The 26,284-nt window shown below is 35.2% G+C and overlaps 4 protein-coding genes across 7 annotated transcripts; 2 read left to right on the forward strand and 2 right to left on the reverse strand.

Moving 5' to 3' along the window:
• Positions 1 to 232: 232 nt before the first annotated feature.
• LOC145228543 (armadillo repeat-containing protein 1-like) lies at positions 233 to 5,836 on the reverse strand. 2 transcript variants are annotated; one of them, XM_080093619.1, is made up of 7 exons: positions 5,611 to 5,836; positions 5,043 to 5,164; positions 4,557 to 4,660; positions 3,996 to 4,123; positions 3,540 to 3,656; positions 2,000 to 2,105; positions 233 to 1,608 (listed from the first exon to the last, which is right to left on the reverse strand). In XM_080093619.1, the coding sequence occupies exons 1-7, from the start codon at positions 5,749 to 5,751 to the stop codon at positions 1,439 to 1,441; spliced, it is 888 nt and encodes a 295-aa protein (XP_079949745.1). In that variant the 5' UTR covers positions 5,752 to 5,836; the 3' UTR covers positions 233 to 1,438. The 2 variants fall into 2 exon arrangements, with proteins under 2 accessions (XP_079949745.1, XP_079949744.1); XM_080093618.1 differs by having other exon boundaries at positions 3,996 to 4,126.
• Positions 5,837 to 7,208: 1,372 nt separating this feature from the next.
• On the forward strand, positions 7,209 to 14,238 carry LOC145228540 (zona pellucida sperm-binding protein 2-like). Its single transcript, XM_080093616.1, has 10 exons — positions 7,209 to 7,379; positions 7,841 to 7,901; positions 8,619 to 8,790; positions 9,477 to 9,634; positions 10,004 to 10,172; positions 11,249 to 11,319; positions 11,570 to 11,738; positions 12,306 to 12,485; positions 13,347 to 13,455; positions 14,009 to 14,238. Exons 1-10 carry the CDS (start codon positions 7,307 to 7,309, stop codon positions 14,134 to 14,136), a joined length of 1,290 nt encoding a protein of 429 aa, XP_079949742.1. The 5' UTR covers positions 7,209 to 7,306; the 3' UTR covers positions 14,137 to 14,238.
• On the reverse strand, positions 14,065 to 24,471 carry LOC145228539 (mitochondrial enolase superfamily member 1-like). Of its 3 annotated transcripts, XM_080093614.1 has the most exons (14): positions 23,968 to 24,471; positions 23,682 to 23,790; positions 23,461 to 23,576; positions 23,097 to 23,183; positions 22,948 to 23,015; positions 22,749 to 22,819; positions 22,598 to 22,680; positions 22,493 to 22,527; positions 22,342 to 22,429; positions 21,929 to 22,063; positions 20,138 to 20,309; positions 19,394 to 19,493; positions 14,906 to 14,987; positions 14,065 to 14,845 (listed from the first exon to the last, which is right to left on the reverse strand). In XM_080093614.1, the coding sequence occupies exons 1-14, from the start codon at positions 24,055 to 24,057 to the stop codon at positions 14,738 to 14,740; spliced, it is 1,344 nt and encodes a 447-aa protein (XP_079949740.1). In that variant the 5' UTR covers positions 24,058 to 24,471; the 3' UTR covers positions 14,065 to 14,737. The 3 variants fall into 3 exon arrangements, 2 of the variants coding, with proteins under 2 accessions (XP_079949740.1, XP_079949741.1); XR_013860094.1 differs by lacking the exons at positions 14,065 to 14,845; positions 19,394 to 19,493; positions 20,138 to 20,309; ... (8 more) ...; positions 23,682 to 23,790; positions 23,968 to 24,471 and adding exons at positions 15,583 to 15,744; positions 15,811 to 15,976; positions 16,035 to 16,098; ... (2 more) ...; positions 17,207 to 17,412; positions 17,472 to 18,050 and having other exon boundaries at positions 14,924 to 14,987; XM_080093615.1 differs by lacking the exons at positions 14,065 to 14,845; positions 14,906 to 14,987; positions 19,394 to 19,493; ... (9 more) ...; positions 23,682 to 23,790; positions 23,968 to 24,471 and adding exons at positions 15,919 to 15,976; positions 16,035 to 16,079; positions 16,214 to 16,376; ... (1 more) ...; positions 17,207 to 17,412; positions 17,472 to 18,050.
• LOC145228542 (phosphopantothenate--cysteine ligase-like) lies at positions 24,340 to 26,283 on the forward strand. Its single transcript, XM_080093617.1, has one exon. The coding sequence runs from the start codon at positions 24,582 to 24,584 to the stop codon at positions 25,524 to 25,526; it is 945 nt and encodes a 314-aa protein (XP_079949743.1). The 5' UTR covers positions 24,340 to 24,581; the 3' UTR covers positions 25,527 to 26,283.
• Position 26,284: the final 1 nt, after the last annotated feature.

The following is a 26,284-nucleotide window of genomic DNA, read 5'->3' on the forward strand; positions in this document are numbered from 1 at the left end:
CATTTTCCGGTTAGTTGAATATTTTAACGCAACTATGCTGCTACGATTTGTATCGAGCGGAGAAAAAAACAACAACTTAACTCAACTAAACATGTGCGCGGTCACTTAAATTTGTAAATGCGGTCACTTTTGGCTGTTACATCATACTAACACATGTTTACCCCTGGCATAAGTTTACTTATCTTCACTTCAAGACCTTTTTTTGAGCAAAGGATTTTTTCATCACGCAATATGAATGTTATAAACGTCATGTTGTAAAATCAGGTACAATACCAGATGAAAGATAGGTGACGTGAAACACAACATGCAAAAAGCACCAGAGCTGTTACAGCAAAAAATCCAGACCAACAAAAATGTCAGCAACACCTAAAACTTCAGTTTTAAATTGTTTCCATGTTAAAAGTAATTCACTTCATAGGTAGTGTAGGTACGGTTGAGGCAAGTTTAAAAAAGTTTTGTTCAACCAACTAACCCACTTTTTTGTTTTACGTTTTTGTAATTCGCTCGAGGTATAGATTGACTAGTATTGCATTAAAATATATGTTACCCGGAGCAGCTTTGTGTTATTTTGCAATATCTGCAACATTTTATCACAGAATTCTATTACAACAAAATGCCAAATGCAATGTTAATAGCCAACACAAATTTGGTAAACACAATCAAAACTGCAATGTAAAATATTTATGCTCATTACAGGTAATGCAAGGCAAGACCAAAGGTATTTCATTTCTTTAAATCTTGCAAAAGTATACATTTGACATTGTAACATTGCAAAATTAAACATTATATTTGAAGTTTGTATGGGATGAAATTTAAAAACCAATGTTTCATGTTTTGCTAAATTAGAGAAACAAACACATTTCTGGACAATTGGTTCAGATAAAAAGGTTTTAATTTTATGAGGTTTGACTGAACACCAAAACTATCACCTTGGTTAGTAAACCTCGGTTAATCCGGACTTGTTTGCAACCAAAAAATTGTCAGGATTAGTCAAAGATCAGGACTAACCAATGTTGATTAGTTAAAGCCTTACCATAGTACAAGTTGTTTGGACCTTGATTCTGAGTTAGGCGAAAATCCAGGATAACCGTATCAGGTTTAACCAAGGTTTACTGTGGTTTAATTTAAATAAACTGTATTTCAATCCCAACACTTGTTGATAGCCTCCTTGACTCTTGAAATGCATAGACTTCTGGTAAGTTTATGCATTGTTCCTACCAAACAAATTTGAAACTACAGGTAAAATTTATCCAACATTTTTGAACTTGACAGCTGAGCACTTCCATTTGTTGAATTTCAGTTTCTGAGCAAACCATTTGTATCACACTGAGGAATTCAACAAGCCAAATGCAACCTTTTTTAGCAGCTGTGTTTTGTGTGTGTGATGCTTAATATTTACAGCTCGATGTGTTCACACTAGATGGTGTAAGTAAGTGTTTCACCAGTAAAGGTTCTTATTAACGGCAGTGATAACCGACCCAAACCATGAACTAGCGTAAGAACCAATTGTCCCTGCAGAGTCAGGCCTTGCAATAGCTTTATCCTCCTTTAAAGGCGATTCAGCTGGTTCTTCGTCCAAGTAAGGTGGCAGTTCTTTGTTATCAGTATCTGAAAATCCACCAAATAACAAGTTAACACATTTATGTTAACAGTGCATTTTGGCATGTAGATTTTTTTATCCGCAAAAATATGTGAGTCATTCTTAACAAAGATGCTTTTGCAGTCTTGGGTGATAATTGCTGGTTGTAAAGACCAAAACATATCAAGAGTTATGTGAAAAGGCACTAAAAACCAGAAAGGTGATTCAGCAATTAAAAGGTAAACAAAGCGATCATGTAATTTTTAGGACAATACTTTTATCTTTTTATCTTAACCCCCTAATTTTTTTGTGTACACTAAAATAATTTACGGCCACTACAAAAAAAAATTCATCATAGCAAAAAGTTACAAAAAAGATAATTTTTTTAACTACTGACAAAAAATTGGAAATCAAATTTACCATCTACTCTGCTTTCGAGTGGAACCAAAATTTCTTTTCCCTCGTCATCTTTTAAAACTTGGCAAGCTTCCATTATTTGTGTTTTCTTGACAGCGGAGGCTAATGACTGAAAAACAGACAAAAGTTTAGGGAACAAATAATGGTCTTCTGGCAAATCTGTTACTTTAACCAACATTTTAATCTCCTGTTAAGGCCACCTTCATCAGGGTTAGAATACTTCAAAGGGAAAAATGCAGTGCCAAAAAATGGGACAAAAACGCATACAAAGACATAATAGGCCCAAAGATAATAAATTGAAAATTTTAATCAAATGTCTTAAGCAACTGACTGCAACCAGAGAACTACACTCCGTTTTAATCTTCATGGTATCACACTATCGGTGAAAAAAGTTTAAATGCATAGAAATAGTTAGTTAGAATATCTTATCAGTCGAAATAAATTATTTAAAAACTAACTTTTATCACGACATATGAACATATTCTGCATTAAAATTTAGACCGTATCCAGTTTTAGTGTTAGTGAGATTTCAAACACAAATGAACACCCTTGAAAGAACAGATACCAGAGAATATACTTTTAGGACAGGTTAAGATACTAAAAAATACTTCTATTTTCAAGGTAAGGCAAATGATTTAAAAAATATACACTACACACAAAAAGATTACATAGTGGTTCTTAACCTATTAAGACAGTGGTCCCTAAACTTTTTGGTGTGGTTTCCCACTACAATCAATCATGAAGTTTGAACTTGCCCCTCTGTTATTTTTATGATATTGTTTTGTGCCATACATTTACAATAATGTTTTTTATTCAATTGGAAATACCTAAAATCTTAAAGTAAACTTATAACAACAATTTAGGTACCATTGACTAATACAATTTCCTTCTGCATGCACATAATTCCTTGCTGGGGGAATTTTCCCACCAGTTAAGAACCACTATATTAAAATGTTGGTACATAAAAAAACACAAAACATGACAAATGGAATTAAAAAAGGAGAGAGTTAAACTATGGGACTGTAATACAATGGTGTAATTAATCCTCAAAACAATAAAGTCATTGTGGATTTGTACAAACAATTAATTATGTCAACGCTCTTTGACATGACAAGGATCATATCATGTGAAAAACCTAATTTAATCCTTAAGTTAATCAAGTGGCTCAAGATCAGCAATTTTATACACATACAAAGTCAAGTAAGTTTTTCTACACAGTTAAGAAGTTTAATACAGTATTGATTAAACATAGGCTTTTGATATCAGCATGTGTGTCTTCAATTAAACTGTGTAGGTTTAAGTCACATGTCCAGAAACAGTTTATCATTGGTTTGTAGAATAAAGCTTGTAAGACCATTTTAATAAATTTTTATTTTAAAACAAATAAAGAAAAATAAACAAAACTGTGGGCCTTTACTTTTTTAATCTCTTATACTGGTTTTGTTATTGATCGATGTCTTCACTTTAAAAAAAAAATTTTTTTGACCTAATATCTCAAAGCAGTACAGTTTGACTCTCTTGAGGGTGAAAATTTAATTCATACCTCTGCAGAGAGTTCAGCTTTTGCTCTCACAGTGCATCTCTGCAAATGCATGTTAAAAGTGAGAGATATGACGCCCTTAATCCGGACCAGTTGGTCGACACATTTCTGTCTTCTTTCCTGAAACACAAGTTGTCACACAATAAAAAAATTGAAGTGGCATTGGAAAATATGTTCATAAAGAATGAATCTTATAGCACTTAACCTGTATTTCCTAAAACAGGTTGTCAAGTTAAATGTTTGATCTTGCAATAAAAATTAATGCACATAAATAAAACTGTGTTGTTTCACATACGAATATGTATTTCTATAGTTGTATCCACACACAATTGGCATTTGTTATAATAACAGCAATCAGAGACCAGACCCAAGCACTAAAGCTATTGTTAAAGTGTGCATATGGAAGGAAAAGTAAAAAAAGTTTATTTTGATGCTTATTGCTTTGGTGGAAATACATACCTGGTCAACAAGGCCTTTGATTTGCAAAGTGATTACTTTTGCTTTTTTGTTTCCTCCAAGAAAGTTTAATGAGTCTTTGCTTTTTCTCCCACTTCTAACTCCACCAGCTCGGGTCATCACCCCAGAATCTGCTAAATCAGCAAAAAATGTCATTATTTAATTAAAACAAATGCAAAAAATATGCCACAGATAAAAGCTTCAAAATTAATGTGATGCCATTATTGTTTATGAACATTAACAAGAAAACTTTGGACAGACAAAGTAACCCTTTTCATGCATGTTAAATAAAAGACCTTATCCTGCTGAAAACAATAATTTTAACTGAAGATTATATATTTTACTACTGTTTACATTTAAAACTATTTGAAATTTTATTAAAATTGGAAGTGGAGCAGTAACTTTAATTTCATTTTTGTTCCAATGGTGAGTAATATTAACCTAATGAGAAGCCCTGGTTTAATTTAACAGCATTTAAAAAGTAGTAACAAAGAGTTTTTTAAATACAAGGGTAAACATAACAATAATATTAAATGGTAACAGCAATATTTCTAGACAGTAAACCTGATGTTTGTGCTTTTTTGCTGCTCCTAGTTTCCATTCTGCTTGGTCGAAGCAAATGTTGGATTTTCATTGCGATCGCTTTGCAATCAACGGCAAAGCCTTCCCTGTAAATATATCAACCTTAAATCTCTAAATCTGAGCAAGACCTAACATTTAGGTTTCCAACTTTTAGATTTGCCAGAAAAATGAATATTGTGGTTCAGAAAAAAATTAGCATTTAAACATTTGTCACTTTTACTTTGATTTAGAATCTTAATTACAAGAAAATGAACAAATACAGCACATTATCATGTTGTTGTAATTGTAAAAGTGTGGCATATATATTAGCAACTCAACCTGACATTTAATGTAATGCTAAGATAACACTGCTTTACTTGACAAGTCATGATAGTCTTGTGATATTATGAAAGCCTTTTGCATGACACAAACTGTCAACTGTTGTAAAGAGCGATTTTTTAAGCCAACACAGCAACATTGCCACATTACCTTTGTTCAATCTTTTTCATTAGTTCCATTAAACCTATGGTGGAACGCATGGAATTTTTTGTGGCTTCATTTTCTGCCGCCTCCTCTGCCAGGTACTGCAGAGCGTTTAATGCTTCAGTCACCTATAACACATAAGCAATGTTAACACAAGTTTGAAGCTTTTTTGCAAAAAGTCAGTAGCAAAAAAAAAACTTGGTGCACAACCAAGACTACAACTAAAAACATAGGAAACACAAAAACACATGATTTGCCTGTTTATTTGGTTTTGTTCAAAATAAGGACAGCTTCTGTAATTTCCTATTTGATGTTAAGTTCAAATATGTCACAAAAAATGTTATAGTTTAAAAATGGTTTATTATGTATGTTAAAGCAGGCTGCTCCAAAACATGCATCTTGTTATTACAAACCCTGACCCAAACAGCCCTGAATGTTTACAATTTTAACATGCTTTATTTCAGCACATTGTGTCGCTTGCATATTTTAGATAAGCCTGGTCAAAGCCTGCACACCAGTGTATTTTAAATGACAATTATTAAAAACACATCAATTTTACACTGCTTTTACCCACCACTTCTGGAGTATGTTCATCAGGATCAACAAATATTAATATTGAGTTGACATCATTTCGTAACAAATACTCTCGATGCGCAGGATTTTGAGCTAATCGTCGAAGCTCTTTCACAATTGACAGAGAAGTTGTTGACGACATTGTGCTAGCAAATTACCATTATGGACAGACCACCAGGAAAATCACACCACTGAAAAGACTGAAAGATTCCTGTTTAAACAAACACAATGAAAATACAAAAGCAAATAAATTACTGTACTTGTTTTTTCGTTGTCTAGTGTCTACTTTATGCTCTTGGTTTGAAGTATGTTTATTAAACAACAGGCTTTACCAGAATATTGAAGCAACCTATACTAATTAGTAATTAATACTATTTTTAGAACATTAAATGAGTTTGTAAAATGTTCTCAGAATTTAACAAACATTTTGATGGACTGTACTAGTATCTTTTAGCGCAAAATGTCAAACAACTTTGTTTGCTGGAATTAAAAACAGCTGTGTAAAACATAAAGATCCAAAACAACAACACAAAAAAACATTAGTAATGAAAGACTGCAATGAACGAATTTTTTCGTGACCTCCCGATCAAAACAAAACTGCATTACATTTATCCATAGACATCATACATTTTTCTTGCTTCGGATGAGCGGTTTGCAGTTAATACGACTGCGAGGAACATTAAACCAAAAAAACACTATGTTGTATATTTGTAGTTTGTTTGTTTCCGAATTGCTATTGCTTTTATCGATACTTAATTATTTAATTCAAAAAACACAAAGACGAAGTCACTCATAAAAAATCATCGTTGAAATCACATGAGCAGTTGTACTGAACAAAATTACAATGTTTGTAAGTTTTGCTTATCAACGCAAAACAATTTGCAGTTTTGTGTAGTACCCTGTTTAAATGTTGACGACTGTCATTTTGGTCAAAACATTCGTATCCAGTGGATTAAAATGTATAATGAGGAGTCACAAAGACCGACAAGGGATTAGAACTCAATACTGGTAATCGTATTCTTTAAACTACCAACAAAGTTTGCTGGTTTTTCAGTGCACAGATCGCGTTGAAACAAATCAAATTTGCACATACAAAACACATTGGCGCATTACTGTAAAGGTAACAAGCGTAGTTAACACAATCCATTAAGCCACGATGTACGATTGTTTCCGATGAATCATAATAATCGGGGTTTGTTCCTTTATCTCGCGACGCAGTCGTTTCCGTTTCGACCGAACCCGTTCTAATTCGACGCTGTGTACGGCAGGTGTATGGAGCAATGAATATGTGTTAAATGTGTAAGGCTTGATGTATATGTTGTTAATGTACACTGTATGAGTATGTGGTTGTGCTTTTTTTACAAATACAGGCAAAAATGTGCCTTGTAGCAACAGGAAAATGATAAACTGTTTTTTTGCGTAATACTGAAAAATATTAAGTTTAAAATAAAGAATTAATTAAATATGTCTTCATCAATTTTTTAAACAGGGGTTATTTGCCTATAGGCTGGCTGCGCAAAGTTCTAAAATACCGAAAGCAAAGGATATTTTTTATGTTTGAGTCTTAATTTGCAGCTTCTTTATACCTAACAGCAATTAGAAAATCGACGCAGTTTTTAAATTGTTTGGTTTTTACAGTTGTACTATATGATTCTTAACATCTTAGCATCACATTAAGTGAAGAGCGTAGATCCGTGATGTTTAGGCTGTCGGCATGGATCGGTGTGATCCTTAGTGCTGGATGGATGGGAGCTTTAAACGCAGAATCAGGTACGTTTCAGCTATAGATGCGAAGAGTTTTCGGTAATGTTTTCAGACTATACAAATCAGCACCATAAAAATGTCAATACCAATAATTGTACCACAGAGTTGCAAGTGGGCCTGAAATTCCATCCCGAATCCGGCCCAAATATAAAACCACGAAGACGGCCGGAATGTGAAATTTTGATGAAACAAAACCAAATTAGGCCCGAAAGTTAGATTTACCACGCTAAATATTCTACACAAATGTAGCTTAGATTAAAGTCAGGTCCGAATTTAGCCCGTTTTATTTCAACTAAAAACAGAACCCGGTGTAAATCCGGTGCAAAACCGCGTAGAAAAGCCAGCACATCTCACAACTATGTACTACTAGGACTATATTGACTGACGTGGAAATGTACCGTAGAACTTAAAAAAGAAGTATTTTAACATCTTAAAAAGTATGCAATAACACCAGCTTGTCTTTTTAGTGACGGAGCTGCCCCAACTAGGAAATGATTCGGTTCGTTGTTCACCCCATCCTTCCATGTTGTAAGTATTGTCCATAACGAGACCTAATCACATATAAACGGAGAAACCTTTGAGCACCATAATAGAATTCGTAAAATTAAGAAAAATTCTAAAGCAAACGCCCTTTTCTAGTGCTTAACGTTGCCAGTCGACCGGTTTAATGAACCAAAGGTCGTTTTTATTGTATTTTTGTGTTGTTTGGCCAGTTACACTCGTCAAAAGACGAGTCGCTTAATTAGAGCAGGGGTCGACAACCTTGTTTAGCACTGCGGACCGTTTTCGAAACTGAAACTTTATCGCGGACCGGTCTCTAACAAATTGTTATTAATTAGCTTAATTTAGTTTATCATTCCCGGGATACATGGGCACAATGTTTTAAGGCGTTTTACGTGAAAAATTATACGGCCCGGTAACGAACTCCTAGCAGACCAAACGAACTCCTAGCGGACTGGCGGTTGCCGACCACTGGCTTAGAGTTTTGATTACTTGCAAAAAGTTTTAACGTGTTTATTGTAACTATATGACGGGGGTCTTTAGAGGTCAAATGGGTCTATTCTACTATTAGTTGTGATGTAATATTATTAAACACAAAACTGTACGAATAAAACAAGAAAAAAAAGTTTAAAAAAGACCGTTTTTGAAACACAATACAAATGCATAACAAAACTCACGTGCGGGTTTTTATTTTAAAAACGATCATCAATAACACTGTTTAAAAAGTTAAAACATATATTGTAGTATTTCGTACGACTATTTGGACAATGCTGGCATTGGGAGCATTGACAGCGTGATTCTGGTAGACAGTGATACAGATATGGACGCAGAACCGGCTTGCACTGCAACAGAAACTGGTATGGGATATCAGTTTTGGTTGAGTGGTTCGTTTGGAGAATGCGCAGCCAATATTGAGGTGGGTCAACATTTCATGTCTTGTTTGTTATTATAAGCTGTTTAAATTAATGGTGTCTTGAATTGTTGGAAAATACGTACACACAGTTGCTTATCAGGTAAACAGCGCCGTTTACATTAGCTTTCAGAATGTTTTGACAAAACAAAACACTAATTTTCTAAAATCAATCGTACTGAATAATTTGTAAAACAAGCATTGTGCCATTGGCAATACTTAAAAAAGACTGTTACTTCAGACTCCTAAGCAGGTCCGAACCCGAAAAGTACAAGGCCAAAAACCTAGCCCGTACTGTTACCAAAAACATTTGTGGCTACAACGCGTTTAATCATGATCCACCAATTGTGCCCTCAACTTTTTTTGAGCCCCATAACTTAAAGTTACGCAGCTATTTCCGGCTGGTGATTGTTCAGTGCAATTGTGTCGCTATGTTTTATTTCTTTTAAATGAACTCAACTCAACATTAATCGCTCGAAAAAAAAAAACTTGGCAACTGGACTTGCATAGAAATGTCCAAACAAGGCAATAAGATTTAACGTAATTACGAAAGTGACAAAAAATCCCTGAGCGATTGCATCTCAGGGTGACGTGTTACCTTAGTTGGGAACCGCTGTCTTATACAACACCAGTATAAAAGTGTATCATTTTATTTATTACACTTAACATCTATTCTACAATATTGTTCAAAGGCTGTCGACTCTTCAGTAAGAAAGGTGACTTACTACATCAGGGTCATTCCCACCACGACTAGTGTCATTTCGCGAGATTCCTGCATATTCATCCGCGTATGCTGCTCCTACGAAACCATTTTGCAGGGGGATGTGCAGCCTCTTATGCCCGTACCCAAGTATGTGACGTCATAATGCCTTCATGACGTAATTTACGGTTTCATTAATATAGTGCGTTTACTATATCTTGCTGTGTGAACCAAATTCGTTGTAACATTGTAAAGTAGGTTGCAAAAAAATTAAATTGTAAAAATTATGCAACAAAAACCGTTATGAAAAATCCTTGAATATAACTTTGAAAAATACGTTTATTTATTGAAGGGCAGCATAAAAGTTTAATCTGGAAACTTGTTTAAACACAAAGGTTTAAAAACTGTAGCCTATAGATATTTGCCGATGAAAGTAAAACTCCGGTCGTAGACACATTACGATTTTTTAACACTCCTTTGTATCCATCTAATTAAACTAATAGGTTTTTTTCTTTGTAGGCATCACCAAGTCGTAGTACACCCTGTGTTGGTGCACTTTAATGCAGATGGAAGCTTCTTCTCGGACGATGGATTTAGTGACCCGTTTCCCAACGACTTGGTTCTAGTCAATGAATGGGTCTATGTTTCCATTTGGCTCAACGACGTAGAGAACGATATATATCTACAGGTTGGTAGAAACTAGAGATGTACCGAATATTCGGTTTGCCGAATTTATTCGGCCGAATCGGCCACTTTTTCAAAGATTCGGTTTCGGCCGAATAATTTGTTGCGATTCGGCCGAAACCGAATCTTTTACGAACCCACATTTAAAGCGGTAAACGTGTCTTTTCTGCTTATTACCAACGAAAATTGCCTCAATTATTATATTTTTAACACAGTATCGTTTTTGCCATTGCAGGCAAAAAATCAGTAATTTATTGTCGGGTTGGAAATCATGCTTGAGGCAATGTTAAACCCCACAGAACTACATTTAGGACGAAACACAGCCATTCTGCACTAATTGCCAGTTAGAAAAACTTATGTTTTCATGTCAAATGCGTAGCGTACGACTTCGTGTGACGTCATAAAAGATTCGGTTGATTCGGCCGAATTTATTCGGCAAAACCACCGAATATTCGGTTTCGGCCGAATCGAAATTTCGCCGATTCGGTACATCACTAGTAGAAACTACTACAGAAATTTCAAGCCAGGCGACGTTTTGCACTGGGAGCAAATTAAGGAATCAATTTTAATTGTGATGCATTATAGGTAGGCCTACACCTGGGTTGTGAGTCGATACGGGCTTTACTTTATTAATTTAGGTTTGGGCCTGGTTTTAAGCAAATGTCAGTCGTTTGTCTGTGAAACGCGGACACACAGGATCATTACAAATCCTGATTTGGTTGTTTTCGGTTTAGCCACTAGAAGCAACCGATTTTTGGGTAAACGTTTTTGTGCTCAAAAGACATTGAAAAAACAGTAAAGTTGACGGCTATATTTATGTATAAGTGTTTGTATTCATTTGTTCCATTTTTACGGGTTTTAGCCCAGCTGAAAGTACGAATCCCGATGAGTTTTTTACGCCTGAATATTGGTATGGCGCCCCGAAACATTTAGTTCCAGTCCGTGTTTGTGAAATTGAAACGAAACATTAAATCACATCTATAGCGCCCCCTTCCGGATGATACTTTTATTGCTAATTTCCAATTTTTTTCTTTTTGTCATTAAGTTACGAAGTAACGTATGAATGTGTTTACATAACAGGGAGACCGGTGTTGGGCAACTTCAGATAGGGATCCATATTCGTATCCAAAATATAACCTGATAAAAGACGGGTAAGTAAAATTCAATTCGTTTTAGCGTTGTTGAATAACACCAGTTGATGTTTCAACTTCAATTTTTATTTTGTTTACGCAACATATAAATAGTGTTCATTTGTGACGTCAAAAAACGTAACAGAACATTAGAATCCTTACTTGAAATCGGCATTACATCCGTTACGCCTTCAAGCAATGTATTGACCAAAAAATCACAAAATTGTTTTACTGAAAACATTGGATTTATGCATTTTCCGTACTTTTACAGCTGCCCTTATTCGGACTCGCGGACTTTTGGTTTCGAATTTTCTCGTCACTACCACTTCGCGTTCAGGGCATTTACATGGAACGGAATTGAGCCGATTGACCAACGGATTTTCGTGCACTGCGATATGAGTGTTTGTGGTACACCACTCGACACTGATTGTATTGCACCAGTAAGTGTTTAAATTCTATCGTTTCTTGAACTAGAGTTACAGGTAATTCCTTTGAGCAACAGTAAATTCTTGCAGAGGTCAATTTTTTTAGTTTATTTAATAAATTATATTCTGCGTGAAAGTGATGGTCTTAAAACCGTTGGACTATGCTATAGTTATAGCATGCTCAGCGAAATGACATCAAAGTTATATTTTTAAGTTGTTTGAATTTCAATTAATTTTCCCATAAAACTTTCTATAAATTACACAAACTTTGAACAAAAAATCCCGACTACCCCGTTAATAAATTAAAGGTTATAAACAGTGTTTGACAAAGTTAATGAAGGTTCTTTTTTTACATTTTCAAACACTTCACAACACTTGTCAACTTCTTACAAACGCTAATGTTTAGGGTCTCGATATTCGTTCGACACGTTATTATAATTTATGTTTTTTAAATCCAAACTAATAATTAATACCGGATAGTCCTAAATCTTATAACTTTTTTATGACATTTACTGTTGTCTATAAAGAGCACAATTCACGAGTTTAGGCAACTCGCACTTATTAAACCAAACCATTTTCCAGTTCTGCGCTCGCAAAAAGCGGGCATTACCCGGTGACGTCAGCGAAAGTGACGACAACAGCAAAATCGTCAGTGTTGGTCCACTGGCGGTTGCAAACACACAACACGAGATGGATAACATTGTGCCACCAAAATCCCGACAAGTTGTGTTTAAACCAAAGATTGCTAATGAGTGCGACAAGGCAAGTGTTTTTGGAATTATTTATGAATAAAAAGTTTAAGGATCTAATTGTACATAGCGGCTGTAAAGAAATTCCAATTGGGTTAACTTTAATTCTACCCATTATTTTCACGGCCTTATCAAACTCCAAAAGAATTTCGGCTGCGCAACACATTATAATTCGTCATTTTGAAACGCCCTGTAGCTTTTATCACACGTATTCCTTAGTACAGTGGTCGGCAACCGCCGGTCCGCGGCCCGGTACCGGTCCGCGAGGAGTTCGTTACCGGGCCGTACAATGTTCAGGTTAAATGCTAAAAACAATTTGTCCATGTGTCCCGGGGATGACGAACTAATTTAAGCGTTTTTATTGCTAAACATTTGTAATTTTTTGAAGACCGGTCCGCGATAAAATTTCACTTTCAAAAACGGTCCGCAGTGCAAAAAAGGTTGCCGACCTCTGCCTTAGTATATTGTTTGAAATCAAGAAATTTTGTGGTGGTGATTACAAGAAGTAATAGAGGCTGAATTTTTACGTTGCAAATTTGATTCAACGCCAAACAAGTTAAACAAGTTCGGGTTAGTTTTATGTTTAATAGACTAAATCGCAGAGATCCGTTCGCGGGTTCGGGTTCAGTTACGGCTCGACTCCCTGAATACAACCGAATATTTTAAGTAGTGAACTGCTAATTACAAAACTGCAGAAGGTCGATAAAGTAATGTATTGCCAGAAAGTGTTTGATATAGGGGTCCTTTATAGTTTATAGGCAACCTAATGGAAAGTTACAAGACTAACAAGCTTTGTCCTGCCTTGTTGTAACGTTTACTAAATAATACGACTTGGAGTTCAAATGAGGCAAATTAAAACTTTGTTTTTGTTCAGGTGGCCGCAGGCTGCTCCCACGACTGCGCAATCAACGGCTACGGTGACGTCATCTGTGTTTGCCCGGGATTTCAAACTATCATGGAAGATGGAAAAACATGCGTTGAAGGTTCGTGTTGATGGTTTAATTTGAAATATGTTACAAGTTTTTTAAAAAAAGGTTGACTGTTTAGGAATGTGCGACTAACACGCTAGTAAAGTAATCGACTTTTGAATTGCAAACTTTTTAACGAACAAAAATTCTGGCTGTTTGTAAACTTTTTTGTCGGTGGGTGGTAAACTTTAATAATAGATTAAAGTATATAACGTTTAGATTAGATCATATAGAACGTGGTCGGATTCGTTACCGGGCCGTATAATTTTTCAGGTTAAATGCTTTAAAATATTTTGCCCATGTATCCCGGAGATGATAAACTAATTTTTTCATTGTTAAATATTTGTAGTTTTTTGAAGCCTCAAGTAAAAAAAAATTTGAAGTAAAATTTTAGTTTTTAAAAAAAGAAAAAAGGTTGCCGACCCCAGATATAGAATCTTTTTAGATTTGTGGTTATCCCGTATTAATTAGCCAAAGTTACTTTTTAGCAAATTTTATTTAGGTCTATCGCACAAAGGTTTAAGTTAATGCCCTCACATGTTGTAATAAAGTATTTTCTTTTCCCCAGTTGAAGAATTACTGATAGAAGACCGGGTGGAACCAAAACAGATGAGTCATGCTCCGTACATTTTCTTGATTGTATTGGGAATTATCTGCATCGTAGCATTACTCAGCAAAATCCATCAACACATATAAATTTTGTCTTAAACTCCAATTGTGTTTTATGTGATGTAAAATTATTTTGAACAACTTTTTGGCGATTTTGCTTCGGTGTATATTGCGCAAGTAATAAAGGATTATACGGAATAACATAATTGCAAACGAACGAGAAAAAAATGCGTAATTGGTAGTGATGAATGAATATATCCCACCGCAGGCTAGATTTTTCTAGCCAGTGCCTTACCATATGGGAATTCTTGGGATACCAGCCGATTTAAAAGCAGCTGATAAGACCAGATGATACAACGCCTTTTAATGATTTAATTAGTAGTGGTAATTTTGTTTCACAAACATTGAGGTTCAAAGGATGGGTGACAAAAAAAGTTCAAATAATTTCTAATTGAAACGGCACCTCATCTATCCCCTAGTTGTAGTTTACTTATATTTTGAAAACGAAATCATACAATACGCAAAATACTGCAAAATGTTCGTTTTGAAAACAGACGTAGATCAGAATTTTTAAGAACATAACTTACATATGGTTTCATGATCAGGAGTAAAACTTCAAAATTGATGATAAAGCACACGATTGAAGCTTAGGCGATTGCGCAACATCGATGACGTCAAAACTATTACGTCACAATTTAAACTTTCCATCGGAAATCAACTTTGACCAGATCCGACCGTTTGGAAACTCGTAGTCATCGAGAGAATTTCTCTTCATTTCGCAAGAGTAGCCCGGATCCTGAGCGACACAGTAGGTAACCATAGTAACCGTTATAAACAAAACTTATTTAAACAATACCTTTGGTGGCATGTAGCTGTTTTTCCTCATATCCACCGGGTAAACGAAATGTTCGTGTAGGTGGTTGACGTATTCACACACCCTGGTATAAACGATTTTGCGTTTTAGTAAAGACATGAACAGATATACACTGTTAAAAAAATTTACGTGTAAAACTACTGGAAATATTTAAACGGTCACGTCCGTAAAATTTACGGAACATATTACTTCATATTTGCACGTAATAAATACAGGTAAATATGCAGTAATTTTAACTGTTTTTCCGTAGTTATTACCGCTAAAACAGTAAATAACACTACATATTTTACCGTATATTTTACGTGCAAATATGAAGTAATATGTTCCGTAAATTTTACGGACGTGACCGTTTAAATATTTCCAGTAGTTTTACACGTAAATTTTTGCTAACTTTAATACATCACAAAAACAACCTAAAACAAATAGTTGTTTATTTACCAACATACTGTGGCAAACAGAATGAACAACATACTGGTAAGGACAGTCAATGGCGTATAACGAAGAAGTAAAAGTCACTGGACATACAAAGCAGCAGTAAATACAGGATATGTTCAATTTTGCTATTTGAAAGCACAGCAGAATTTTGCTGAAACCCAAAAAACAACAACAAAGAGCACACCAAAATTGAAAAACCCAAACACAAAACTGTTTAACTGTACCCTACAGTAAGCAGCAAGCTGTCATCTTGAATGACACAACTCAATATTGGCACATTCTATGATTTCATGAGTTTGACAAGTTTCAAAACTTTATGGTTAATGCCAGCAAATCTTCGTCTCTTGTTGCTTTTTGTACCAGTCACATTTATCATGGCAATGTACCTGCAAAGCAGAGTCATAATTTATTTTGATGGTTATTATGCATATCACATAGCAATACTATAATACCTTTGAATAAATTCCAAAGTCGCTTCCCCATTTTTGGGATAACTCATATTGTAGATGTAGTACAGGCAAAATACACAAGACATGGCCATGAAAAAGTTGTCAGTTGAAAACATCACAGTGTTTTCAACCACAACAATTATTTTTTCACTGCATGAAACAGAATCACCTGCACACAAAAAGGTAATTACAACAAAAAAGTGTTTTTTCTCACACAATTTTCATACCAAAAACAATCAGGAAGGGTGTGGGAGGGATCTCTTGGAGAATTTCTGTCATCATAAATTCATCCTGTAAATTAAAGTTGAAAAAAATGTAATTAATTTAAACTGAAAAGAATTAAAAGGTATATATATATTCATACTTTTGCAGTCCAAAACAAAAAGGTATATCTTGCATAACAAACCTTATAGCATTTAAACAAAACATTTGTGTCCTCCTTGAAATATGCACTTAGCAAAGAAAAGACCTCTTTTCCTCTTGGGGTTTTGTTTCCGCACACATCACAGAGGGCTTTTATGCGTACAACAACTGCAGCAACAGATGGACTTTCATTTCTTTTTAATGCTCTGAAACAAACATACAAATGTACATCACCTAAAGATTGTCAGTGTCACTATGATAAATAAAAAACCTTACTTGTAAATTTTAAGACTGCAGGAAGCCATTTGAGTTGGAAGCATCTGAAATGTATCCATTTTGTTCATTAGATTGTCATAATGTTGCAACATAAATTTTGGCTTCATCAGAAAGGGCCATTCATCTAGGACTTTTTGCACAGGGACCCCCATATTGATCAGCTGCCGTAGTCGTGGATACAAAATTTTCATCAAATCAAAAACTTGTGTATCATCAACAGTTGCCTTTTTGAATTCCGTTATCAGCCAAGACTTCAATGTTTCCTCATTTTTAGCCAAATCTGGATCTGGATTCCAGTTAACCAAACCATATGGTGCTTTTATACTTCTTTTTGGGGATGTTGTGGAACTACAAGAGCTGGAACCAGAGTTTATTCTTTTTTGTTTACGTACTTCATTTTCCCAGCGATAGTATAGTTGATTTGTCAAAGAATTATGGCCATCTCCAATTGCAATACTCCCTATAACATCTTTAAATGAGAGCGGGTACTTCTCAACAATTTTGACAGCAATTCTCTCTAAGTTTTTTCTGCCAGGCCTGTCAGTAATCTAAGCATAAGTATAGACGAGCATATAAATATGGTGCACAGCAATATATATTTATATATACACAGATATTTAAAACTTACAGTATTGCTCTCTTAAAAACTATGTGTAAAATCACACCTACTAAGTTAAGGACTATGTTTTGTAATACTGGACACTTCTTTTTTAATTGGTAATTAAATCAAGTATATAAATCAAAAACTTTAAATAAGTACCTTTAAAACATCTTCAATGATTTTATGTACCAGTTGTTTAGTTTGTGAAGCAGTCGGTCTTTCTTGTTTAGTTAATGTTTCAATCATTGCTGGACAACATTTTTCCCATGGTATGTGAAAGTCGTATGCCCATTGCATAGTACCACTATCAGACAAACCACTATCTTCTGACAATGATTCAGTGCTGCTGCAGGACACATTTAAAGCTGAAATTGAGGTAAAGGATTATTGTCAGATTTAACTCCAAAGTATTAAATAGCCTTACATTTAGGTGGTTTTGTGGCTTTAAGAATTCTCCTTGCTTGAACCAGATTAAACTGCTCAAGTAAATCACAAACTTCAACGTGCTCAAAATCTTCCTTTTTTAATACACCAAGCTTTTCCAAAAACGTTGCAGAATTTTGCAAAAGAGTGGCATCTTTACCCAGTTCTGGCAAAACTTTAATCAGAAGAGCATTCATTCTTAGGGTTTAAAAGTAGAAATAATTTCCTGCAAAATTAAAATAAAGCAGACTGTTTAACACCAATATCTTGGTTGCATTTTTGCAATAAATATAAAATGGGAATTTGCTCATCAAGTCGTTTACTGATACAGAAATTATTGTTGTTGGAACATTTGATGTATATACCTCATAAACACCATAATGGGGATATAAATAACCAAACTCCTTGCGAACAACCAAATACATGTTACAATTAGTCATAAACAATGTTACAATTAGCCAGATGAAGATCACTTTCAACTTTAGATAAAGCAACATACATAGAAGTTTCAAAAACAGTATCTCTAATCTTTGCAGACTTAACAAACACACAATTTAAAACATTTAAACCACTATTCCTCACACTCTGAACAATTTCAGCAGAAAAAGTTACACTTTCTGATATACAACTTGCTGTTTAACTTTTGCTGACATTGCTCTAAACTAAACAACAAATCTATGATATTTAATGTAAGCTGTTAACAATTATTATGAGAATAATAAACTTAACTTAACAATAAAATAAACTTAAACACAATATGATCAATTTGTCTCAATACTTACTTCGCATGTAAACTAATAAAACAACCGACACTTTTTGAGTGCGCGCCATGTGATTTTGCCGCATAATTCACAACGATAAAAACAGACTTGCGATTTTTTTTAATTCGCGCAAAAAAGGGTGACGCAATATAGCAAATAAATCATTCTCATCTAAACGTTTGTTGTTGTATGTAAGTACAAAATACAAACAAACCTTTTTCAAAGTTAACCAAACTCACATGTTCCAACACAACTTTTTTAGAGCGGGAAATCGAGACAAAAGTTTTGGAAATAATGACGTAACAATGGGATAATCTTATGTAACGGCCCTCGTGAGTGGCCACAATAGTTTACCTCACGGGAATAAACGCTGACTGTCATAAAGAATTGATCAAGTGCTTTACCTATTCTTTTGAGGATAAAAAAGAACCACTACTTTATTGCTTATGGTTGTTCGTATAAAATATAACACTTCAAAATCCGTAATTTTTATTGTAGTTTATCCATAAACAAATCTTACGTTTCAAACCCGTATATGTTACTTCATTTTGTCCGTAAAAAAATATTACAATTAAAAATCCGTATTTTTTACTGCGTTTTACCCGTTAAAAAATATTACGTGTCAACACGTAAAAATTTTACGGCGCCGAGACCTGTAAAATTTACGACTTTTTTTTACAGTGTACTTAGCAATGTTCAAGAATTTCGTTGATGGGTGTCTATTTTTACTGGTCATAAATAAATAAGTATAGCTCCAATAATATTTTATTTCATAAATTGTTCTCTACCAACAAGATTCGCTCATTTTGGTCGGGTTGGTTGGTAAATCATACATCCATGATTGAATAAATTAGAGTTGTAAGTCGGGTCAGATTTGGGATTTAAAAGGTACTTGATTGGGACACAACTTTGCAATTGGCCACATTTGTGTCGTAATTATATCTTGTTTAACTTTGGGGTCTATATTCAGGCGTTATTTCAATAAAATTTCGGATTCGTCCCCCAACTTAGAGCCTGAGAAAATGTAAAAAAAAATTGTAAAGGATTTTAAGGTTTATTTCCACCACGTTAAATATTTTGCAATCTGGCCATTTAGGCTGAGATAATTAGACTAAACACAAAAATTTGGAGAAGACATTAAATATTGTACATTGGACCCCACCTTCCGTCAGTAGTAGCGGAAACACAGAGGAAATCAAACATGGCGATGTGTTGAACTAATTCACATAGACCCACTCCACCAGCATGCGGACAAACAGGAACTAAACAAAAAGTTTAACAGGGTTCATTACATTTTTAGCCTTTTTTCCACCTCCTATTTTATAAAAAAAGGTATTAATTATCCTTAATAATGTCAACCCTAATAAAAAGTCATAATACTGTGGAAAATATCAGTAAATGCAAGACAACGGCCCGACGACAGATTTGTCAAAGTGCGGTGCACAAACAATGCATGAGAGCTAGACACGAAAATCACAATACGCAAAAAGTATAGTCAAAGTAAAATAAGTTTTCGGGTGTGTTTTCTGTAAAATTAATAAGACATAAAACAGACATTTAGCATTCTAAACTGTGTGAGATACATTATTTAAAAAGGCATATGACTTACAAAACGATTTTAAGTGTTGTATTACCGTAGTGGTGGGATTCAAATTTTTTGTCAGCTGGTTCTATCACAAAAGTCATATTTTTCAGTCGGTTTTGTTAAAAAAAAATATATATTGACAGTAACCAGTAATGCTAACCGGTTCGCTGGTCTCATAAAATTTGTGGGGCGGTTCTAGAACCGGTGCGAGCCGTCTGAATCCCACCACTGATTTAAACATTCTAGAGTAGACTGTCCTGAGAGAAACACCCTTATGACCTTCAAAAAGATATGTGACCTATAAAATAGGTGTTGCATTACCGTTGAATTTCTTTGCCATGAGCAGGATTGCGATGTTTTCGTTGATTGAACCAACTCGGCATGAATCGATCTGCAGAAACTTTAAAGCTTTCGCTTGCAAGAGTTGTTTAAAGATAACACGATTCTGACATTGCTCTCCTGTTGCTACTCCAATGTTAAACGGCTCCAAAGCCTAATTAGATAAAAGGACCAAAAATATGGTTATTCTGTATACAGTAGTTGTTTATTTTAAACTTTACTGTTTTTCAAAAACAATACTGGCGTTCTTATGTGGTAAAAACGAGTCAACCCGGGTTTGATATATCGTTTAAACTATTTGTTGATTGATTCCGATTAGAAAGCACTGTTGCTTCGTCAATCATCCTCTTCTTATGGATGTTTTAGACTGAACCTAACGTTTATAACACGCCAGCACGACTTTTTAAATATGGTAGATGGACAAAATGCCAATTAGTTTCAAAGAAAAGGTAGATCGTAACTATATAGACCAGGGGTGGGCAAACTACGGCCCGCGGGCCGCATGCGGCCCGGCAAAGGAGTTCATGCGGCCCGTCAAATGTTGGGAAATTTTAAAGAGAAAGTTTCCGAGCAACGCTGAATAGTATTATAACCACAGGCGTAGTTTTGAAAAATACCGGGGGTGTTTACGTGAATTGGTCTGCTGTTTCTGCCACGTTATCATGCAAATATTCACTTGAAACAATTTCTTCGTTCGATAAAAGTAAAAGCCATTCAAGTTTTCAAATACAGCCCACTTTGTACTGTTGACGCCAAAACTTTGGTCACTTTGGATCAAGTTTAGGTCGTTGCAGTACATTGCAAACGGACATTAAACACGGGTTTAGAATCATTAACACAGACCACGACACTTAAGATGGATACTAAAAGCGGCTCGCTTTGTTTAATGTTGGCGCAAGGAATTTATTAACAAAAAAACGTGGTGCAGCCTATGTTGCAACAAATGCTATGTTTACAACAAATGCTTTATTTTTTATTTAATTGTAGCGTTTCAACCAATGTTTGTGCAAACAAAGTGACAACAAACATATTTGCACATAGCTGAAAATATACTATGTTAATATTTTGAGCTAAATCAGGGGTACACAACCTGCGGCCGTACGGCCACATGCGGCCGCGTAGATGAGTTTGTGCGGCCGTGACCATGTATGTTAAAATACATGTACTGGCTGCCGTGACGTAACTAAAACTATTTTGCCAAATATTTTGATTTTCAAACTGCTAAAAACAGATTTCGTGAGACTGAAAAAAAGATTACTATCCTAAGAACCACATGCGTCAGGCTTTTTATCCGCTTATTGTCTGCAAACAATGCGAATAAACAGGCACCGCAATCGTCACAATACCGATTATGACGTCATAAACAGTTAGCTCCGTTCAGTTAAACTTATGCACCAAGTCAGAAATTATTAATATGAGCATTTTAAGCAACTTTGAATGGTATATACATGATATAAACCTAATTCTTTACACCAGTTATGGAAAAAAACAAGCAAGCAATTGGGGGACCGTTGGTGAAATACAATGCGGCCCCATAAGATTAAGAACTTTTGAATGCGGCCCTTGCGCTGAAAAGTTTGCCCACCCCTGATATAGACTGAGTCCATACAATCAAAAAGTTCATGGTCAAAACGGCATACACAGTCGAAATGTTCCGGCCAACTTAAAATTTGGTGCATTTGTAATTATAACAGTATCCTATTTTGTATAATTAGACGCCGATAAAACCCAAGGACTAATTCCACCAAATGTTAAATTAGTAAGTAGGCTTGCTTTTGCGATAGCAGCGTGACCAAGTACGTCATCAGGACTCGTGGGTTCCTCAATCCAAACTGGACGAAACTCAGCAAGTTGTTTCATCCACTCGATTGCGTCGTTTACGTCCCACCGTTGGTTTGCATCCATCATCTACAAGCACATCGTTATAACTTAAAGAAAACTGGTATAGATATTAAAAAGGGTAGTAATAGTCTTGTCCAAAAGTAAGGAATTATTTTGGACATGAAGGCCGCCTTACAACGTATCAGCGCTTATAAAGACTCAAAGAACTTTTCTGACCTGTTTATTGCAGGGCTTTTAAGCTAACGCAAAAAAAATTAACATATATCTCCAAAACAAAGTCCCACTTTAGCCTAATAGACCGCATAGTCCCAATACCTCGTGCTGAATATACATAATAAAATTACCAGTTGATTTTCCCATCCAATCTGATCCCGGATGAGTTTGCTTCTTCTTCTGTCATCCGCCACATCCACTCCCACCTTCATCTTAAACCTTGTATACATGACGTCATCAAAATTACGTCATTCAAGTCACCTAATGCAAAGTCATACATACTTGGTCCAACCTTCGTCCAACGCCTCCCTACATTTCTGCAACAAACAACGAAGCGTCACGAAAAACCTGACGTCATTATTACGTCACGGCACATGACGTGCTTACCTGTACAAGGGTTTCGTCGGAATATCCGAGCCAAGCGATGGAAGTTGTGTATGCAGGAAAACCCCCAGAACGCAACAGTTTCTCTGCGAAAGAATTTTTTTTATTGTCTTCCAACGACCAAAGGTGTTTTTTAGGATGGAAATGAACATACCTCTTTCACCTTGGGTGGGTTTGTTTTCTTCTAGAATCTTCAGAGCTTCTTCTTTGGTCAAAACATCGGTTCTAAGCAACAACAGCAACATCGAGAATAAAATTTTAAAACTGACATTTTGCTTGAACTTACATTTACCAAATGATACGCTGCGATTAACGTTGCTTGTAAGAAGCTATATATAAGCTATGAAACTTACATGTAACTGAAGTCAACAAGATTTACGATTTCAGTTGGCGTCATGTCAGCTAGCAGTTTCCACACAGGCTGAAAACAAACCCGTTGATCAAAACGTATTAGCTAATCGTCAAAAATTTGACATCACCGTTTTTCAGTAAATGAAATCACCTTCTTGGCCCGTTTTGCCCACAGATCCCACAGTGCATTAAATATTCCCGCCGCCGCCATATGTACGACACCTTTTTCCGGTCCGAGCTGCAAAACGATGTAAGACGTAAGGTTTTATTTGTTCCCATGAAAGACAAGCATAGCCTACCTATGCACTTCAAGTAGCGAGACAAACAAATTCTATGCAGTCAGGCAATAAAAGGTTTAAAATGTCAGGCATTATTGTGAGAAATGGTTTTTCATCTCTGCTCACCACTGTGCATTTTATGCATGTGAAACCAGACATGGAATGCAAAACTAATCCATACCAACGACAAATCTGCGCGACAGCAGGGCAAAGGATATTTTTACAACTTAAACATACCCATCTGAGTTGTCCTTCTTGAGTAACTTTACGCCAAAACACCCCAAAGTTGCCAAAAATATCGGCGATTCGACAACCAGTAATCTGGCCGCTGATTACCTCCGCTGCCTTTGCCACTAAAACAAGGTGTCACGGTTGGGTACAAGAAAAGTACAAGAACACGGTTAGGTAAACATGTTTTCTGAGTTACACATAAGGATTTAACAGCACATAAAACTTACAAATATTGTTTCCACGTCCAAGCGAAAAAGTGAGGCCGTGTCCAGTTATTTGATCATCTGCATCTGTTTCCACTATTACGTAAACTGCTGAATAATCAACTTCTCCATGCTAAAAACATGACGTTAGCAAAACAACAACACGAAACTTCACATAAACGACATCATTATTTTACAACTCGGCATAGAATTTGTACTACGCAAAATCTGTTGCATGCGCACAATAATATTAAACACAACAATTTTAATCGCACACTGTCATGCCATTTTGTTAAACAACAATTCCCACCATTGCGTCCGATCCATGATGTTCCAGTGAAGTTGGAAATCTTACGTCCCTGACGGTTATTTTACTAACTGATCCTTGCATCAAAGACATTATGGCTTGCAAAAGCTGTTTTGAACACTATCACTAGCTGACTTGAAACCTTAGTCAGTCATTTACATTCTCTACAAACAAACAACGCACCATGGCGCGGGCGGATGTAATGTAACCGACCTTTACTACTTTTGCAAGCACTTTTTTGCATTGTTTGCATGAAATGGTAAAGGTACAATCCCAAACTAGATATTCTTGAAGAAAATTACGTTCAATAAATTGATATGAGCCATAACTTTTATGATAAAAAATGTTTACTCATTTTCCTTCCAAATATAAAATAAAAAGGTTATAGTTTATGAATGTTCTAAAGGTGTATACATCGAACGAAACATTTTGTTTCTCTTGTACCTTAATCTCGTAGACATAGCTGTTTTCAAGTTCTTGCGGGGGAAGTTTCAAAATATGCAAAATAAAACTCTGTTTTTGTTTTGACCAGTATATTTTCTAGGATTTAGATTCATGGCTGAATGTTTTTGAAACAAATATACAGTTGAAGTTACAAAACTTCAAGAGCTCGATCTATGATGGAAACTGACAGTATTTTAGACTCTTTTAACAAACCAAAAACCTTGAATGAGGTTCATTCAAAAGCAGTACAGTTTGTAACAAATTGTCAAAAAGCTGAAACAAAGAAGTTAGTGTTGGTAACATCTGGTGGGACCAGTGTGCCATTGGAAAAAAATCGTGTTCGGCATTTAGATAATTTTAGCACTGGATGGCGTGGTTCTGCTTCTGCTGAAGAATTTCTGAAGGCAGAATATGCTGTAATTTTTCTTTATCGAAAAAACAGCTTTTTTCCTTTTACAAGACACTTACCATGTGAAAACTCAAATGAACGCTTGCTTCAATGTTTGCAAATTGACAAAGAAAGTGGAAAAGTTTATCTTGAAAATGACGATGAAAAAATAAAAAATGGAATAAGAGATTATCAAGCTTACACTTCAAAAAACTTGTTTCTACCAATACAGTTTGTAACATTGGATGAATACTTGCACTTTTTGCATGCATTATGCCTTGCAATGAAGCCTTTGAAATCAAAGGCAATGGTTTATTTGCCCGCAGCTGTTTCTGATTTTTATGTTCCATATAAAGAACTACCAGAACATAAAATTCAGTCTGAAATTGCTGCAAAAGGATTGACAATAAATTTACAACCGGTGCCTAAATTAATCAGACATCTTACAAAAAATTGGGTTGATTGTGCATTTGTAATATCGTTTAAATTAGAAACTGATGCCACCATTTTGCAACAAAAGGCTGTTGATTCACTGAAAAAATATGGTCAACATGTTGTTGTGGCTAATATACTAAAAACAAAATCCCAACAAGTAACTGTTATTTCTGAGCAAATGTCAAGTGTAATTGAATTATCACAAGATGACATTAAAAATAGGGTTGAAATTGAAAGCAAACTTGTTCCATTTTTAACAGGTCTCCATGATTCATATTTGTCAACAATAAAATGACCTGTTTTTAACCAATATAAAAAAAAATTGTGTTGTATGTTATAGATATGCATTTATGGTATAGGTACCCAGTACAGAAGAATCCAGTTTATTACATGACCAATTTGCCATGCTTTTTTATGCAATTATATCCATACCATTTTCTTGGCCATAGCCCATAAGATTTACAATTTCTATGCAATTAAACAGATCATGTGATTAACAGGATTTATCTACACCGACAATGTTTCAATCATTGATTTGTCCATGCAATTTTGTAAAAAACTCTTTAGCTTTCAACATTCCTTACATAATCTAATCAAAATCATAGTACTCATCTATATATATTGGCTATATATACATGTCTATATATATTAGAGTACTTGTCTATCTGTATTAATACACTATGTGACCGTTTTAACAATCACTGTTGTCATCTTCAGTGCAGATTGTTGATCGAATAAGATCCGGGTATACATAGCACTTAGGAGAAAAAGGTGAATGCATGGTGTGTTGAGTGATACACAAACAACAACACGCAACTTGCCATTAGATGGGTAGCGTTGACGAAAAGATAAGTACCGGAGATATGGGTGATTGTTGAAACGTCTGCACGATGTATATACACAAGTACTCTGACAGTTATGTTTTTAATTAATTGACTTTTCGTAGTAAAGTCCGTGCGAGTACGCAGTAAACCTTCATCACTTCGCAGAAACGTTTCAGTGCGGGCTTCGTTTTCTTACTCAGTTAGCGAAATAAACTCAACTCAAGAACAT

Source organism: Phallusia mammillata, chromosome 5 (genome assembly GCF_965637545.1).
Source record: "Phallusia mammillata chromosome 5, kaPhaMamm4.hap1.1, whole genome shotgun sequence".
NCBI classification, from domain to species: Eukaryota; Metazoa; Chordata; class Ascidiacea; order Phlebobranchia; family Ascidiidae; genus Phallusia; species Phallusia mammillata.